At 42.3% G+C, this 19,614-nt stretch overlaps 1 protein-coding gene across 3 annotated transcripts in view; it reads left to right on the top strand.

The window, feature by feature from the left end:
- The window catches only part of CADPS2 (calcium dependent secretion activator 2), a 561,163-nt gene that overhangs the window by 473,366 nt on the left and 68,183 nt on the right, over positions 1-19,614 (top strand). For 2 of the 3 annotated variants that reach the window (XM_077834502.1, XM_077834493.1), the window contains exon 19: positions 15,943-16,084. In XM_077834502.1, coding sequence (XP_077690628.1) covers positions 15,943-16,084 — 142 coding nt within the window. Of the gene's footprint in view, positions 1-15,942; positions 16,085-16,202; positions 16,323-19,614 lie in introns of all 3 variants that reach the window. The other variant, XM_077834509.1, reaches the window with a different exon arrangement.

Genomic DNA, 19,614 nt, shown 5'->3' with positions numbered 1-19,614 from the left:
ACAAAAGAAGAAGAAAGTAATACATTAAATAAAAGTTTGAAAGAAAAATTATATAATAATACAAGAAGGAAAAAAATAAGAATCACAAAAAAACAAAACAGCAGATTGGCATGGATGTGAACGAAATTTTGGTATTTAATACCCATAACAATGAAGTAGTTGATTGGTTATGGTAGAAATGGACAAGCAGATTCCGAAATCTGTTGGTGGCACTAAATATTAAAAATCTAAAATGACAAGTTGTACATCTGCTACAGTATGTGGGTGAGGAGAAAAATCAGATTTGTGATTCACTGACCAGCACAATGCCTCACTGAGAAGATGATCTCCTTGAAAAAGTCATTATTGTTGTTACTGATCATTTCTCTCTCTGAAACAGTGTGTGATGTTTGAAGTGCTTGTTTTCAGGCAAGTGGAGCAATAATTTGAAGCCTGACCTGTGTATGATAGATCTATAATACCAACTGGCACTCCCATGAGAGTTTTCTGACTTGGATTTTAAAGTCTTTAGGACCAAATCCTAGAGTTCTTATACCAGGAAAAATTCCCAGTTAATGGAAATCTATCCTGAGTATAAGGATTCAGATATTTTGGCCCATGCCTGATAAAAATTAGCTATAGTACCATAACCTTCCTTTTAGTTCAGAGCTGCACTTTTGGGTCACTAAAATTTAATGCTGATCATTGATTAAATAGTTCTATAGCAAATTTCAGGCAAAAGAGTTACTTGGGTTCCCAAAACTCCTGCTGGCTGAGTGAGCATTTTAGATGCACAAGAATTCTTGAGTGAGCCTTTTGTTTTGCTTAATCTTTTAAATAGGAATTTAATCGTGGTCTCATTAGCACAGGGTAAGAGAATTTTAAAAGTTTCTTTGTCCTTAAAATACATTTAGGTCAAATGTGAAGCCTGTTTCCACTAATACATCTACAAAAATCATGGTTACATCCCTTTGCACATGCAGACAGATTCCTGTGTGAATGAGAAGATACACTAGCAGATTTTGCCAATGTGTGAATAACAGCTGAGCCATTTAAAGGTTTGAAAACATAGTATTCTTCATAGAAAATTACTAAAAATGCAATATAAGCTGTCTTTCTTCTTTCCAGTTTACTGGACCATTTTCAACAGCCACACATAGAACACTGATCCCTAAGTTCATTTTCTTGTTGAACCCTACCATAGGTGCTGGAACCAGGGGTTCTGGGGGTACTGCCACACTCCCTGGCTTGAAGTGGTTTCCATTATATACAGGGTTTACAGTTTGGTTCAATGGCTCTCAGCACCCCACTACAAAAATTGTTCCAGTGCCCCGAATCCTACTTATTTTTAATACTGTTAATTAAAAATACAATACAATTATTATAATCAATTATCATCCGTTTACAGTAACATGGAATAAGAAAGCATATATGCCAGCAGGGCCTGATGAGGCCTTCTTAGAGAATCCATTGTGGTGGCAGGATAATTTTTAGACTATCTGCAAAAATAGGACAATTTTGGTCGATGGGAGAGAGGTTGACATTAAGTTGCATCATTCTTCCTTCCTTTCAGTTCTGCAGAGGCCCTTTCTTTGTGCATGCGTGCAGGGTATGTGTGTGTGGGGGGTTCTGTTTGTGAAACTCATGCAATTTTCCTGTCCCTTTTCTTCAGAGGGTGGCTTAACTCCACTGACTTTAGAGTTATTCCTGATTTACACTGTTGTAAGTGAGATCAGAATCAGCCCCTCATAATTCTTAGCCTACATGAGCAATGTAGTCTGTTTCCCCTGTTCTGGAGGTGAAGCCTTATTCCAGTGCTGCAGTATTGTTTACATTGCAATAGCTAATGCTATTTGAAACTGGTCTTGCGATCACTGGTTATATTTTACTATATTTAGAACATTCAAGAAGGATAAGGTAAAAGTAGCTTTTATTTTTAATTTCAGTATTTCTTGGATCTTCCTTAGGATTTTCCTGCTCCCAAAATCAGCTTTGGAAGAGTACATATGAAGTATTTCTGTTTTGTCTTTTTTACTCTGGTACGTCATTTTTGTGGTGTTGTGCTATGTGAATGTAGGATGGTTTCATGCACAGAGAATGTGGGATGGGTGAATTGACTAGAAAAAGGAGAATGGCTTGAAGATAAGTGCTAGGATTACTCTTTCCTTGGACAAAGTTTCCTTATTTTAAGCTCTTTTGACAAATCCCTTTAACTCTCATTGAATGAGTCCTATTTACTTAAAGTGGAAACAGTAACTTACAATCAGCATGTGATTTTTGGCTGTCTTTTGCCAGATCTGTTGTGCAAAGAGGCAGCACGCTAGGATTTTATTATGGATTATCTTCCAAACTGATCTAGCACTGTTGCTTAGCTGGATGATGATATTAGTTTTAAATTAGGTCAGTCTATTTGGTCATACTGGAACTCTGAACAGCTTTTGATACAAGCAGCCAAGTAAATAGGACTCATTCAATTGTTACTTTGGCAAATGAGAGACTTTGCTGGTGTGTCTGTAGCTGCCCTCTAGTGGTTCCACTCATACCGATAATATAGGAGCAAGTCAGTACTTGATGGTCAATTGCACGACATCCCTGAGGAATTTGCAGTGTGGCATTCCTATAAGGAACTCCCTTGTCTTCCATCTTGTTTGATGTACAGGTGATACCTTTTGGCAAGTTCATTTCTAACCATTGGGTAGGGTCTCATCAGTATGCTGATGATCTTCAGCATTATACCGCTTGTCCCATGGCCCTGCTAGTCTATTCTCTGCCCTGGAGGAATGCTTGAATGAATTCTCTAGAGGGATACATCAGAGCTGCCATGTCCTCAACCCTGGGAAAATAAAAGGCTTACTGCTGTGTTAACAGTATGAGAAAGCTCACTCCTCTTTCATGTCCCCACTTGTAGAAAGATTTGTTTGGAGGTAGAGTCACGTTAAAAATCTTGGCATCACTTTACACAATTCTTTTCCCGACAAAGCCAAGCATTGGCTTGATATGAAAATGGGGTTTTTCAGTTGCACAATTTGTACTTGCTGTGCCCTTTCTAATCCCATTGCAGCCTCACAATATCCTCACAACACATGTCCTCCTGCCCATGAGGCTTGATTATTGTAATTCTATCTGAGCAGGGCATGCAGCAGAGCATCTCTACAGCTTGTTCAGAAAGCAGTAGCATGCTTGCTCACCCATTCAAGCAACTGTGATTATATTATGCCAGCCTTGCATTGTCTGCATTGACTGCCAATTAAGTAGCATGTTGATTTAAAACTGGCGCTGTTGTTTTTTAAAGGTCTCAACAGTGTTGGGCTTGTCTTGCTCAAGATCTCCTCCTTGAAAATTATTCTGGTAGATATTCTGAACCGCCCATCTTTTATGTCTCAGGCTAGTGATCAATTTTTTGTTGTTGGGGTAATCCTTGGGCTTCATACCTGCTATCTGTATGTATTAGGCACCATTGGGTTAGTATATAATCCCTTTCTTCTGTATTATTATGGATCACAGTTATGCTGATTTTAAAAATATACAAACACAAAAAGCTTACAGTCTGCTTTTAAGTGATTCTAAAATGGGCATCAAATTTGATACCAAATATAAAAAAATTATGCTGAAGCTAAGTAGTTAAAAATTATTAGCACTTCTAAAAATAATACTTTGCACAGCTTAGCAAGGAGGGGAATGCAAGGGTGGTTAATTATATCTGTCCTTTTTAAAGAAAATAAGTATTGTCTTCTGATGGTTACCTTTGAAACAACAAATTGCGTCCAGACACTCAGCAGCGGTGACACCCCCTGATGCTGCTGGCAGCAATGGGAGAGGGGCGGCATATCCTCCTGTGCAGAAGCCCCCACCTGTTCCAGATGTACTCCACCAAAGGATTTCCCAAGAGGAGTATTCCTTTGAGAAGGCCCCAACATCCTCCAGGGAGGAAAGAGCAGTGGTGGTAGTTCTAGTAGTAATAATCATACTGCCTGTTCGTTATATAGCACTTTTTGTCAGGAGATCTCACAGTGCATCATAATGTTCTGTGAGGTAGAGCTGTGCTATGTATCCCTATTTTACAGACAAGTAACTGAGGCACAGAATAAGGCCTGGTCTATACTACAAAGTTATGCAGACGTAAGTTGTGCAGGTGTCTGCACGTAAAATTTGTCTCCCACTAATGTAAGTGCCCCGTTTTGGCAACACAGTAACCTCACCTCCCCGAAGGGCATTGAGCCAGGGTCAATGTATTGAGGTTGACACAATGCCAAGGTAGACACTGCATTAGCTGTGTTGATCCTAACAGTCCTTCGGTAGCTGTCCCACAATGCCTGAGGCTGGTCACAACTGTGAACTCTACCATGCAGGGCTCATAGAGACCAGAAGCCTTCCCCCCTACCCTCTTTGAGACTCCAAGATTTTTTGAAATGCCTTTTCCTGATTGCCAAGCTTAGCGAGCACACCTAGCAGCTCTCCACTGTTGTGTGCATCCTGCTACACATTTCAGACGCGCTCTGGCTTGGAATAGACAGGGGATGCTGGAGATGAGGCTGTGCAGGCACAGCCATGGACCAGTCATGGAAGTGTGGACATCAATGAGCAGATTGCACAGGGGATGCAAGAGAAGGACAACAATGGAGATCAGCAGCAGTGCTGCCCGAAAGCAAAGGAAGTGCAGCAGGTATACCAGAAGGCCAGGGAGGCCAACAGTCAACCTGGTGCTGAGCCGCAGACCTGTCATTTTTACAAAGAGCTGCTGCCATATTTGGCGGAGACCCCAGCAGCACCCCACAGAGCATCATGCATACCTCAAAGGAACCCGAAACACAGACCTCCTCATCCTCACGCCAGGGGAAGAGGATGAGGAGGAGCATGGGGGACATGTGACTGGGGGTACAGCTATGCCGCAAACCAGGATCTGTTTGAGGCTCTACCACAGTCCAGTCAGTCCTGGCAATCAAGCATGGGAAAGTCCGCTGTGGGGGAAGGAACCTCGGGTAAGTGTGTAAATGTATTTCTCGTACAAAGATATACTGATGGTGCCCCCAACTTAGCAAGACACAGCTACTGACTTTTAATTAATTTACTCATACTAGAGAGGTAGCGGTACAACAAAGAGAAAGATAGCGTTATCTGCTTTTCATTCCCTAGAACTGTTAGCTGGGGGTGGCCATGTTGAGCAGTTTGTTTATGTAGTTTGTCCCTTGAATCTTCCTGAGAGATCTGGATGAAACTTCCATGGAGATACTCTGCAATCTTCTCCCGAAGGTTTCTAGGGATGGCAGCCTTATTTCTTCCTCCGTTGTAGGATGCTTCCCCATGCCAGTCTGCCGTAACTTTAGCAGGCACCATTGCAATAAACAGGGAAGTGGCACGTGAACCCAAGCAGCTGCGGGACACCAGCAGCCACTGTGTTCTCCATGATATCAGCTAAAATCACCACCATCTGTGGAAAATTGTACCACTATTTAGTGCCATTGCCTAATACTCAGTTTCATGCAACTGAGCAATTCCCTCCGCATTTTACTCACCCTGGTAGGCGAAAGTCAGCATGGCTGGTGCTGTGAAGGGTGCCATGCACAAGCACTCCAAAGCAGAAGTGCCAATAAGCATGTCTGTTTAGAGGAGCAAGGGAAGGGAGTTCTGAATCTTGACTTTTGCTTTTTATCGTGACTATACTGACAGTGATACCTCTGTCTGTTTTAGCAGTAGCTGCTGTGGTTGCAGTCTTGAGAGTTTCCCCCTGCACACCCAGGGACTGCCTGCTCCAGATGATGAAAAGAAGAGAACTTGAGAAGAAATGTTCAGCAAAATCTTGCAAACCAGTGCTGCATTGGAACGTGAGCAGAGGACCTGGAGGGTGAATATTTCAGATTGTATGGAGAAGGAAAGAGCGGACAGGAGAAAGGCACTGGAATCCCTGCAGAAAAAGGAGAGGGAGATACACCAAGGCATAATGGGGCTTCTCTAGCAACAAACACAGATGCTTCAGACTCCTGCGGATGTACAGATTGACAATCCTGGGCTCACTTCCCTTTGCAGTCTATGGGGAACTCCATTATAGCACCTCCCTGCACCCACTCCCTCAATGTTCCCCATGGCATCAGGGGACTCATACTGATACTTACCACTCCACACCAGGATGTTCTTTCCCATTTAGTTCTGTGTTACATCTGGACCAGCAGAGAAGGAGATACACATTTAAGTACAGCAAGTTGCCGTGGAAACTTTTTATTGTTCTTGTAGCAAAACTGAAACTAACACGAAAGTGAGGCTTAGCACTGGGGAGGGAGGAGCGTGCAAACATATAAAGGAACAGAACAGATTCCTCCACCCTACTTTAAAAAACTTCCTACATATATATACATTATCATTTACGCGGTTGACATGAAACACTATATAACCTAGCTAAAAGTTGAGGGTGGACTGTTGCAGACTCTCAAATTGCACAGGATTATTCTGCCCTGGAATAGCAACTCACTAACTGAACAATTTATAAATTCAGACACACAACTAGTTTTCGCATTCTCTTGGGATAATGTGTGATGGCAATGTGTCCTGAACAAGAGGAACACTCGGTGGTATGGAATCAACTGGATCTGGTATCAAAGTTTCTTCCAACAAGTCATTGAAATTAGGAGTTGTAACAGAAGGAGGTTCGATCAGAGGAACAGAAAGTCCTACTGGAACATCCCTGGACTCCGGTACTAGTCGAGGCTGCAAATGGTCAATATGTCATTTCCATAAAATACCATCAGACAGTTTTACCACGAATGAAACAGGTCCCATCCATTTTACATGTTCTCCAGTACCCATTTCACTCCACATCTGTAGTTTCAAGTCCACACCAAGTCTCCTACTTGAAAAAAAGTGATGACAAGTCTCATGTAGTTGATCGATTTGCATAGATTGGGAAGTCGCTACATGTGAAGCAATTTCAGGATGTAGCAGGTCCCAACAAGCACACAAAGATCACTTCAAGAAAAGAGTTGCAGGTGACTGTAGGGTAGTAGCATGTGATGTGTTCCTGTAGACAAGGAAGAAATTGTCCACTTTCTGCTGACAATTCAAAATAGATTTATTAGCTCTTAAGGTATGTTTAAGTGTCTGTACAAAGTGTCCATTTGTAGCAGGGTGGTAAGGAGCTGAAGGTACATGCTGAATTCCATTTGAAGCTAGGAACCTCTGAAATTCTTCAGAAAAGAATTAAAGTCCATTGTCACTCACCAACTGTAATGGTAAACCAAATTGGCTAAACAAGGTACAAAGATGTCCAAAGATCTTAGCAGCTTGGGCACAGAAACCGAAACAACCCTATCAGTCTCTGGAGACAATCCATCCAGGATGGGGCTGGGCAACACTGGCTGAGCAGTGTGAAGAAGTTGCTTCCTGTGCCATATTTGATCAGTATATAGCTGGCACTAACCTAGGCCTTTCAGCCTAGAAGTCTTAAAAGTATTAGAAGTCTTTCTGAAAACTTCGGGCCATTTTGAATGAGCATCAACTACAATGAAAATAATATAACCTTCTAAAGATCTGGCAAAGTTCACATGAATATGTATCCAAGGAGTCTGAGGCCATGACCAAGGATGTAGATGAACTGAGCAGGATTGTGCTGAATTTAGTGACATTAGTATACTTCACCTGTCTGTCAATATCTTTGTCGATCCCCAGCCACCAGGCATGACTCTGGGCTGCGGCCTTCATCAGTACAATGCCAACATGACCTCTAAAACCTGAGATTGAAATGATTTTGGAACAGTCACTCACATTCCCCATAAAATACAGCTATGATTTATAGATAATTCACATTGATGTGACAGAAACTGTGTAAACCCGATTCTTATGATACAGCACTATACTGCGTAGCACCATTCCTTTCACAAGAGAAGGTGCACCATCCTTCGTCATTTCTTTGTTGATTTCTGTGCTAGTGATGGGCAACCTATACATCAAATGGAGACAGAACACTTTATCTGAAGTTTCTTTGGGTTGACTAGAGCTTAGGCATGACAGCCCATCAGCATTGCCGTGCTTGAGTCCCTTTATGGAATTGAATAATGTAAGAATGACCTGAAAGTAGCCATGTCATTGTTGCATACAAGCAGCAGCTAATGATAAATTCCATCTTTTGGTCCAAAAATTGAAAGTAATGGTGATGAGCCATCAGCAAGGTAAAATGTCTATCATACAAATAGATATGGAACTTCCGAATTCTGAAGATAATGCTTAGAGCTTCCCACTCTGCACATAGTTCTTCTCAAGAGTAGTGACTGTTTGTGATGCAAAGGCAATTGGTTTCTCCATGCCATGAGGAAAAATGTGGAAAAGATCTGCTCCCACATATCATGAAGTATAACATGCCAATTGTAGTGGTAGCAAAGCATCAAAATGCATAAGAACCTCGGCTGATGTCAACAGTTTCTTTGCTTCCTTAAATGCACAATCACACTCTTTAGCCCATTTCCATTTTTTCTTTGTAACAGCTCATGTAAAGATGCCAAGACAGTTGCCAGATTAGGCAGGAATATACAATAGTAGTTAAGCAGTCCTAAGAATGAAGCAACTGTGACACATTCTCGGGCAATGGCGCTTCAAGAACGACCCTTCTCTTTCTCTGGCAATTTCATTAAGTCTGTGGTGTCAATTACATGTCCAGGGTATTCAACTGAAGGTTTGAAAAATTCACATTTGTCTTGACGTACTTCCAATTCATGATCTTTCAAATATTGCAAAACAGCATCCACATTTCGAAGATGATCCTCTTGATCCTTTTCTGTAATATGGATGCCATCCAAATAGCATTGAACTCCATTCAATGCCATCAGGATCTCATCCATGGCTTTCTGAAACAGGACCAGTGACAATGTAATACTGAAAGGTGACCCGTTATAACAAAATAAGCCTTTTTACATGTTGATTGTGAGACATTTACAAGATGCTGGATCAATCTCCATTTGTCAGTATGTACTGAGCCAATCCAATTTATTGAAACAAATAAACCTTCAGTATGAGGTAGTGGGATACTGGTCTGCACATAAAACTAGATTCAGCATCACTTTGAAATCGCCACAAATTTGGACTGAGCCTTCCTTCTTGATCACTAGTATGATGGGTGTAGCCCACTCCCTACGTGAAACCAGTGACAAGACTCCAGTGTTCACTAAACAGTCCTAATCAGCTTCTACCAGAGGCTTTAGATTGTAAGGCATAACTCTGGGCTTGCAATATTTTGGCTGGCTGTCAGAATTAACAGTGAGCTTCACTGACACGTTGCTTATCTGTCCAAGCTCTTTTTCAAAAACTTGGAAGTGTCTGCCCAGTATTTTTGGAAGCTTTCAAGGTGCTTTCCTGATCGCCTTGATCTTGGTCCAATTCTCCTTGAGCTTCTCAAGCCAAGGTTTACCAAATAATGGTGGATACTTTTGTTCAATCACATACAAGAGTAATACAACTGATTCTTCATCTAGGTTAATTTCCACCTGGACTATCCCTTTTGGTACCTACTTCTTTCTGGTATATTCCTTCGCAGATACCAAATTTGTATCCATAGCCGATCCACAAAAATGGTCTGAGGATATCCTCAGATTTTCAGGGCTCTAGGTGTCAATCTTCAAAAATGTGGAGGTTTCTTCCAGAGAAACTTGTGACAATGTCCGGTGATAGGTAGATGCGGACATCAGTGAAACAACAGCTCCAATATCAAGCTCCATTCTTGTAGGAACTCCTTCAATCAACAGTGTAACCCATGTGCCATCTCTCACTCCAGCTTCTGATAACATGTGTGGTGTTAGGTCTTGGTAGTGTCACTAGAGGTTTTGTCTTTTTCTGCATTATGAATTCTCAACTGCCATCCTATTCTTAGGTTCAGTCTTCACAGATGTCTTCTTGGATGTATCGTTGCTGGTCATTGAACTGTTTGGCAGGTCACAACAATATGTCTCTTCAACTGGCACTGTCTCCAAATGACCTGGTCCCCAGCAACCTTTTTCAGCATGCAATTTGTGCACACTGGCCACATGGAAATTCCTTACATTCTCTATCTCGCCATCTCATAAAATGAACTCAGTTCATGCTAAATTTTTCTCTGCAGTTTCCTTTGCGACTGCTACTTCATGTGATGTGGTATACAAGTCCCACACTGGGGAGTAAGGGTTAAGGAGCAGTTCTGGACCCAGAAAGCCATGCCTGGTCATCCTGTTGGGCATGCTTACAATGGGTGCTGAGCTCAAATAGGAGCAGCTCAGCTCAGTCTAGGCAGACACGGTGCAGGCTCCTGCCGAGAAGCCGCTGGGGCCCCAGGTGGCTGGGATCAGGCCCCATGGCCAAGCCACCGCAGGCACTTCAACAGCAGAGGACAGCAATGATGATCCCCAACCGAGAGAGGAAGAGCCTCCAGATCGTAACCAAAGAGGACTCTCGGGGGAACTCAGAAGCAAACCAGTGGCACCAGCAGAGGAACTGAAGTTGGGATAGGAAGTGGCCCAGGGAGCAGGCATAGGATGCCCACCTCCTAGGTCACATAGTTTGAATTAGTGTTTCATTGGGCCCTGGGTTGGAACCCAATGGAGCAGAGCGGGCCCAGGTTCCCATACCCCCAGCTACTGATTCTCGCCACTGGGCGATACAGACACTGACTTTAGCTGCTAGGCGTTGTGGCTATTGACTCCAGCCACTGGGCAATGGGGCTCAACTCTCACCCCTGGGGGACGCGGTTATTGACTCTCGCCACTGGGTGATGCAACTGATGACTCTTGCCACTGGGCAATACGGACACTCCCTTCAGCTGCTAGACAACGTGGCTCTTGACTCTTGCCAGTGGGCAATGCGACCATTGACTCTTGCCACTGGACGATGCAGCCCAGAGTATCATGACTAGGTGGTACTGCCAAGCACAGACACCAACCATCCCAAAACGTCAACTGTCTTCTTGAATGTAAATGCTGATACAAACAATAACTTCTTCTGGATCTTGATATTGCGTAATCCAGAGACAAATTGGTCATGCAGGACATCACTTAATATTTGTCCAAACTGACAGTGCTCTGACAACTTCCTTAGAGCAGCAGCAAACTGCTCCTGACGCTCCACTTCCCCTATATCATTCTGTTTTCGTTAATGGGGTAGGAGAAAAATGTTCCTGCGCTGGTGCAGTAATTGTGATGTACATGGCAGTTCCAGGTACAGTCGGAGAGACAATAGGTCACACTTGTCCATGTGCCTTTGGGACCCATCGCTGTCAGCAAGGTTGAAACTCACTGTCCATTTAAATGGTGTTGTGGGTTATAAACTGCTCAAAGTGTTCAAGGTACACCTTCCATGATTCGCGTTTTTTGTCGAAAATTGCCCACCAAAGTTGCCACTTCTCTACTCTCCTGTTAGACTTCACACCTCCTGGACTACTTCTCTGCCACAGGGAAACTTTTTTGTTAGTGCAGAAAGACAAACAAATGAACAATCTGCCTCCTCTGGCTGTGTGCAGACTGCAGAATTTTTCCTATGGATGTACTTGGGCTCCCTCTGCTGGCTGTACATCCCCTGTGCAGGCTAAGTTGTTTGCCTGCTTGCACGTGGTCAGCCAACAGGGCTGCCTACTTCCCTCTCAGTGCGTTGTTTGCAGTAGCTCCAGGCAGCAACCTATCCCTTTGTTCTGTCTTTACTGTGAGTTCCCCCTCTCTCTGTGTCTGGTTCATGATGTCCCAGCAGCAAAAGCAGCCATCTGTCTCCTTGTGCCTCTAGGTGAACTCTCCCCCTCTTTTTATAATATTCTTTGCTTACTTTTTCTTCTTGGTCAGGCACAGGCAGCGTAGGACACTCATGGGACAGAAATCCTTCACCACCAAATGTTCTATCTGCACCCAGCTGAGAAGGAGATGCAGACACAGAGGAGCTCCACAGCTCACTGCTGTCAAAACTATTGTTCTAGCAGCAAAAGTGAAACTAACATGAAAGTGAGGCTTTGCACTGTGGGGGGAGTGCTCAAATATTTAAAGGAACAGGACATCATAGAATCATAGAATATCACGGTTGGAAGGGACCTCAGGAGGTCATCAAGTCCAACCCCCTGCTCAAAGCAGGACCGATCCCCAATTTTTGCCCCAGATCCCTAAATGGCCCCCTCAAGACATCACATTCTGTTCTGTTAATTTATTAAGTTTTTAATGTATTTGCTTGTAAGTAGCACCGATTTTTAACACTGATTTTGTTACTCAATAAAATTCTATTCTGTGGGAAATAGTTCATCTTTATTAGTTCACAACATATGCTGCAGACTGCCTTGCAGTACTGAATGCACCCACTTACTTGTTATTGTACAGTGTGACATAATTCATTCAGTAATAAATACAGTGTAATAATCATAAATGTACAGCAAGACCCACAAAATTAAGAGGTGCATCGACAGTTTTGTATTCACAGATGGCACCAAGCACCACACAATTCCTAACAGGCCCCAGAACTGCAGGCCAAGCAGAGCACAGTCCACCACAGTACATTACAATGGCACACTGTTAAAATGTTCTCAAGGCCTCCCTCAGCCATATAGCTCCACACTGAGATCTTCTAATAGCCCTTGCATCTGGCTGTTCAAACTCAGCAGACAGCTGCTCTGCCTCTGCCCTTCACCCCAGAAGCAACTTTTCCCACTTTACCTCACAGGTATTATGCAGGATGCAGCACTAGAGCCCTGCAGATCCATGGATATCCGCTTTACATCCACAGATATGTGCAGCCCGGATGCAGTTCTTTGTTTCTCATCTTTGCGAATTGGATGCAGATCCAATTTTTTTTTTCTGCACAGGGCTCAGAGTAATGGTACTCAATGGAGGGCTGCAGTTTCAGGGGGGGCTACCCATGGGGCTGAACCCCAAGCCCTGGTGCCCCCTACAGGGCTAAAGCCCAGAGTCCCGAGCCCTGGCACCCCCCTTTGGAGGGAGTGCCAGGGCTCTAGACTTTAGCTCCATGGGGGACTCAGGGCACCAAGCCTCAGCCCCATGGTGGGCTCGGGGTTTGGGGCTTCTGCCCTATGGGGCCACGGCCCTCCTGAAACAGGCTCGCGGCCCCCTATAGGGCCAGAGATGCCCAGTTGAGGACCGCTGTTCTAGAGGGTGCTGGTGTGGGTGCGAATGCAGATACATATAAAAGGTGGAGTGCAGATCGTGGGTCGGATACAATTTAATTACCGTGGATGCAGATTGGATGCTGATCCAAATTTTTGTATCTGGGCAGGACTCTACACAGCAGGCAGCTATAACCATTGGGATATTTTTCCTAGAGATCCAATCTTGTGAGTAAACAATGCCATCATCTCTTCAGTCTTCTAAAAGTACACTAACATGTCATTCTGCACCTGTTGAGCCAATAGCTGAATCTCTCCTTGTTGCTGTCAAGTTGGTCAGTGGACAGCTTCATGAGCTTCAGCATCCCCAATGGTGATCCACCAATTGGAAAAGAAAGTCCTTTCTTGCAGCTTTCCGAACAGTACTGTGTTCTTAAAGATATGGCTCTCCTAACCAGCCAAAACTAGTGTTGAAGTGTCTCCGATGATCTCCAATGTTTGCATAACTATAGGAAAGTAACCCTTTCTGTTAATATGCTCTTGGGCAAGGTGGACTGGTGTCAAAATAGGACTCTGCATGCTGTCTATCACTCCATCGCAGTTCAGGAATCCCACTGCTATAGATCCATCCACTGTGTCTTGCATGTTTCTGAGTCACAATTAATGGCCCTGCGCACTTGGATGACAACTCACCAGTAGCAATCCAATGTTGCAATCATCGCTCACTCCTCTGCTGTCAGTGCAGCTCTCATTCTGGTGTCCCTGCTTTGAGGCCCAGACGTTGTGCTCCACCATTTGCTGCTTCTCCGTCAATGCCACCAAAAACCTGGAGTAGGTTTTCACTGTCCCACAGCAATCTGTCCTCAATTAAACTGTCATGTTCCCCACTTTTCAGAGTAACAGCCGTGTTAGTCTGTATTCGCAAAAAGAAAAGGAGGACTTGTGGCACCTTAGAGACTAACCAATTTATTTGAGCATAAGCTTTCGTGAGCTACAGCTCACTTCATCGGATGCATACTGTGGAAAGCACAGAAGATCTTTTTATACACACAAACCATAAAAAAATGGGTGTTTACCACTACAAAAGGTTTTCTCTCCCCCCACCCCACTCTCCTGCTGGTAATAGCTTATCTAAAGTGATCACCACTGATGCAGTTTTTCTTGCGGCTCTGCAAACACCAGAGGATTGTGCATCCTGTGCTTGCAACAGTCAGGACAATAGTGCAGAGCTGTGGCAGTTCCATGCGTCTGTCAGAGGCCGACAACTCCAGCCCCAACTTCAAAGCACTGTCTACAGAGCTATTTTTAGGGTGCTAACATGACCCCTGGGAGGCTTGCACCCGTGGGCTTCAAATCGCTGTGTAGACATACCCTGCTAGGTCAGTAGTTCCAGACTGGCCCTGACCTCGCAAAGACTTAAGCATGTATTTAACTTTCCACACACACTCACATACATAAAGTTTAAAATATGTGTAAGTCTTGCAGGATCGGGGCCGGGTGAGCTGCTTTATAGGGTCTGGAGATAGACAGGGTGTGGGGAGCAGGATCAGTGAACACTGCGGTGAGCAATGAACATCACGTTCACAGATACAGACCACAGACACACCATAAATGATCATGGCTTTTTGCCTTCTTGTCCCCTGCAGGAACCCACCCCGTCTCCCTGAGCAGTACAGAACAAGTGATCATACTTCTGGGTCCCCTACCCTGGGACAGAGGGAAGTATAAATAGATGATGGGGACCCAAACCCAGAGGGAGTTGTGGGGATTGTTTCTATATATTACGTACATTTAATTATATTGGTGATATAGAGATTTTTAAAAGGAACTAACAACCACAAGTAGCGGGATGGTTGGGGATAGTCTGTTTGGGAAGGGGATAATCTATATGGAAGAAGCAAACAAATAAAACAATATAAGAATAACAGTGAGCCAAAGCGCACCACCTTGGTGTGGAAGGATATTAAGGGAGCACAGGAGAGGATAAGGATTTTTTTTAAAATTCAGAATCTTCTAGTGGAGCATATTGTTAGCGTGTGTCCCACTAGTCTTCTGCATAATATTAATCATCACACGCATTCTCTCTTGCACCACCTGCTATTGTTTGTCACACCCATTGCTTCTCGTCTTGAATTGTATTGGAAGCTTCTTGTAGCAGGCACCATGTGTGCCTATGTGTATGCATACAGCCTGGCAAAATTTGACACCAATCTTGGTTGCAGCCTTTGGGCTGTAGTGTAATATAAATAACAAATAATAACGGAATATTATTTCATTACTACTAGTGTTTATACTTGTTTTGTTTGTTGTCTTTGCATCCAAGTATTCTATCAAGGCAATATAATTATTAAGCCCCGATTCAGCAAATCCCTTAAGCACAATCTTAAATCCATCCCTATTTGGCCTAAATTTCATGATAGTGAAAGTTAAGCACATGCTTAAGTGCGTTGCCGAATTGAGGCCTAATTCTGTATGTGTGTAGAGCATTCAGTACTTATCATTTATAATACAAGAGTATGATCTGTGAATGAGCAAACATACTATTTTCCAAGTCAGTCACACTATGTAGAAGAAACTATCTGATATAAAACAAGAATGACTGGAATGGCTAACTTCAGCCTTGGTATAAACAGTCGCTATTATGTTGTCTTCCTCATGTAAACAATAGTTACTGAAAAATAAAACTAATCTAAACTTAAGAAAAGCCCTTAGGAATTTTTCTGACATGGTATTCATTACAGAGGTTGGGTCATGCTATCACTGCTCTTAGAACTACATATATATATATATATATATATATATTGTATATATATACACACACACACACACACCAGAACATTTTAAGAGATTTCTTTTGCTATAGCTAATTAAATTGGATCACAGCCTGTTGAGTAATTGAGAATTGTTTTTGTTTGTTTTTAAAGTACTTTTGTGCAATGGACAGTTTCACAAGCACTTGCAAGAAATTTTTGTTCCCTTGGTCGTCCGCTATGTCGATCTCATGGAATCATCTATTGCCCAGTCCATTCATAGAGGTCTTGAACAAGAGTCCTGGCAGCCTGTCAAGTAAGTGTTTATAGAAGGGCTAACCTACCTATATCTTTATACCCAATTTGCTTTAATCCTCTATTGTCCTGTAAGTTCTATTTTTTATTGTATTCCTACATTGTTTATTTCTTCACAGGAGCATCACCAACAGTCTTCCCAATGTAGCTCTTCCGAAAGTTCCAAGTTTCCCTCTTAATCTTCCACAGATACCTAGCTTTTCTGCACCAACTTGGATGGCTTCTTTATATGATTCCACGTGTGTATTCTTCACTGATCTTCTGACTGTACGTCAGCTCTGCATGGCCTTGCTGGTGTCCTGTCTGGTGATATTTGGATTGCATGGTGTTTAGGATTGTGTAGTTGGAAACAATAATTTCCCAGTTGTGAGCCAAGCATGGAATGTCAGTGCGTGGTGCATTTTTAGTGCATAAAAATACAGCAATGTTATAGCTAATATCTCACTTAAAATCAACTTGGCAAAGGTTTGTTGTGGTACAGTTAACAGTCTAAATGCCATAACTGTTCTTCTTATTCAGTTAATAAGCAGGGGAGAAAAATTAAAATAATTGTTCTTAGACCATGTTTTCATAAACTACAATAGCTCTTCATGTTTTCACATGAATGTGACTAATTCATTGCATGTGCAAAATGGTTCAGAAAACAGTTTCAACATTTGTTTGCAAGATTCCAGTTAGATTTAAAAATTCTCAATCTTAACGGGAAACTAAAGATTAGTATGTCCAAAATTTGACCTACATTAGTTTCTTTTTGTGTTGTTTTTTTCACCATGCTTCTTGGGTTTTTTTTAATGGAGCCAGTAGCCCATGCCCAGTTGATCAATCCCAAAATAACATACTGAAGCTTTGTGTGTCTGCCTGTTTGTGTATGAGTATGGATGTGCATGCACAGCTGAGGAAAATAGTTTTGGGTAAAGAAACATGTTTCACTTATAAGTTTTCAAAAGGGGGGGTTTTGTAGAAGCAACAACAGAAGATATTTTTAAATTTTGAAAACTCATCTTGACAATATCCTTTAAAGCTAAAGATAATTTAATGTTTTGGAAAACAAGGGGGTTTTTTTGGTTTGTTTGTTTGTTTGTTTGTTTTTACAAGCAGATGTCTAAATCCATTATCACACATGAAGTTCTGTGTTTGTGCTAAGAATTACATAGCCAAGTGTATTGAGTAATGTGTCTACAGACTTTTGGCACTTGTTCATTAGCTGTAATGGGATTTGTTCTTTCTGGCTCCCCTAAGGAATTGTCAACCTTTTTCTTCCCCATCCTTAGGCTTTTACACCCTTTCTTTTGACTGTAACACTGCAAGTTTGCACCTACATACTTTTGCCTTTATAAATCATTATTCCAGCTTTGAATCACAACTCAGTGGTGTTTTGCCCTTCAAAACTCTTCCGACCTGCTTATGCCTGTCCTTTGAAGGTTACTGTCTTAAACAGTGTCCTCCACACTTTACACTTTCTTGAGACTTAATGTTCTTAACTGTGGTCTTCTAACAATCTGCACTTATAGCACTTCTGCCCCGTAAAAATGAATTTTAATTTACATTTTACATATGTGGACATGAGTTGGAGGTTTTTACACACAGATGTTTTCTCCTGGGAAAATATATATAGTAGGTTCCCCAAATTACTGATATTAAGGACTGGTTGTATTATAGGCAGGGCTGCCAAACACTTTGTATTATAAGACTCTGTCTTTAGTTACTTATAACTTTGCCACCTGTAACTGACTGGGTTGAAATTTTCCATGTTGGTTGTCTGCATCAGGCTAAGTTTCTTCAGAAAATTTCAGCCAAAAGAGTTCAGCCATTCTGAGAATGGAGGAAGGGGCAGATACGTTGTTTTGCCTATGTTAAAAAATATTCTGATGATCTTTTCTTCGAGCAGTTGTAGTACCTTAAGACTTTAGAGCAGGAACTTGTAATTTGGCAGGGGGTGGCCTTAGTGTGAGGGGTGTGCCTTTTGCCATCCCCATGGAAACTCACCCAAATTTAGTCACGTTGTAAGCCTTTGCCCAGGAATCCTAATTCTGGCATTTCCTAAGCTTAATAATGTCCTTTCAATGTAATTTATCTGTTTGTTTATTTATAATTTTGCGTAATCTTTGTAATAAAAATGAGTGAGAGAGGGAGTGTTATTAAAGATGTACAAGTGCCATAGGGCCAATTCTACCATCGGCTGCACCGGCGTGTAACTATTTGAAGAAGATATAAAGGAGAGTCCTCCTATTTGTAATATCTCAGGGTAGCTGCCACAATGATGCACAAGAGTGCTCAGCAAAGGATGAATAACATGCCAACTCTCACATCCAGTTCGCAAGGGCAGCATTCAGCTAGTACATGTGCTGCCATCCCCAAGTGCTTGTAGGCAGTGGCTAGAGTGCCGCTTCTGCTGAAAGGAACAGTAACAAACAGCCCACCAGGCATTGTACAAGCTCACTGAGACATCTTGCTTAGCAGCTTCAGTATGCTTCCAGGGCTGTCTGCACAGCTGCCTGCCAGCCAGCCACTGTCCCTTCTACCCCGGTAACATTGTTCTTTGTAAGGGCATGAGTTAATTTAGAATATTCAGTTTCAAGATAAGTGACTCAGATCGTGTTTGAGAGAGAGCAGATTACAGTGAATAATATGTTCTTCACTGTGGCCTCTGAATGTGTATTCCCACTTGTGGGGCATACCCACCCGCATCTGGTGCCATGGCACATTCTAGTAAAACAGCGTCTGCTGGGACATCATCTGGGGTGTGAAGTCCTTTTTGTATGCCTTTCAGAAACCAGTGATTGATGTTATCTTTCTAATCCATTGATGGCTGATATGGAAATGAAATTCCATTCAAAAACGCTGCATTCAAAATTGTAGATGGCAGGCATTCAGTGGAATTCAGATCACATTTTTGGATTAATTCCTTTAAAGTTATTACAAAAGCTGGCCATTTTAGCCATTTTTATAGTTAATTGTTTTCAGTGGCTGGAGATTTCGTTATACAATGAGGAGCTAAAACACATCAGAAACTATGGTTTAACTGAGTTATTTTTAAATATTTTCGAAGAATGTCAAGTCATCTATCTAGTTGACCATAGCCTTTTTGTTTTATGAAGTGACAAGAAATGGTTTCATATTCTAGCATACATTGCTAACATCCAAGTCCCGGTCGTAAAGCTGTTGTTCCCAATTCAGCAAAGCACTGAAGCACATGTTTAAGTCCAGCCCTTTCAACAAGGCAGTTAAGCACTTGCCAAATGCTTAGCTGAATAAGGATGGGTTTAAGCATGTAGTTCGGTTAAGCATGTGCTTAAGTGCTTTGCTGAAGTGGGGTTATTGATATTGAAATTATTTTCCTCTCTGTGACTAATAATTTACACTTACTTTTTTGAGCATTACCATAAAACTTTGTATACAGGCCGTGTTAAATCACTGTAGCTGTTCTGTTGCTATTTCCATTGACAAGTTATTTTTTCTCTTTAATGTGTGTCTAGGAACACTAAATGTGTACTCTTCTCTGTCTTTCCACTGTCACAAGAACATCATTAC

The sequence above is a fragment of the Eretmochelys imbricata genome, chromosome 1 (genome assembly GCF_965152235.1).
Source record: "Eretmochelys imbricata isolate rEreImb1 chromosome 1, rEreImb1.hap1, whole genome shotgun sequence".
Taxonomy (NCBI): domain Eukaryota; kingdom Metazoa; phylum Chordata; order Testudines; family Cheloniidae; genus Eretmochelys; species Eretmochelys imbricata.
The sequence above is the reverse complement of the archived record's forward strand: the minus strand, read 5'-3'. Positions and strand labels throughout refer to the sequence as shown.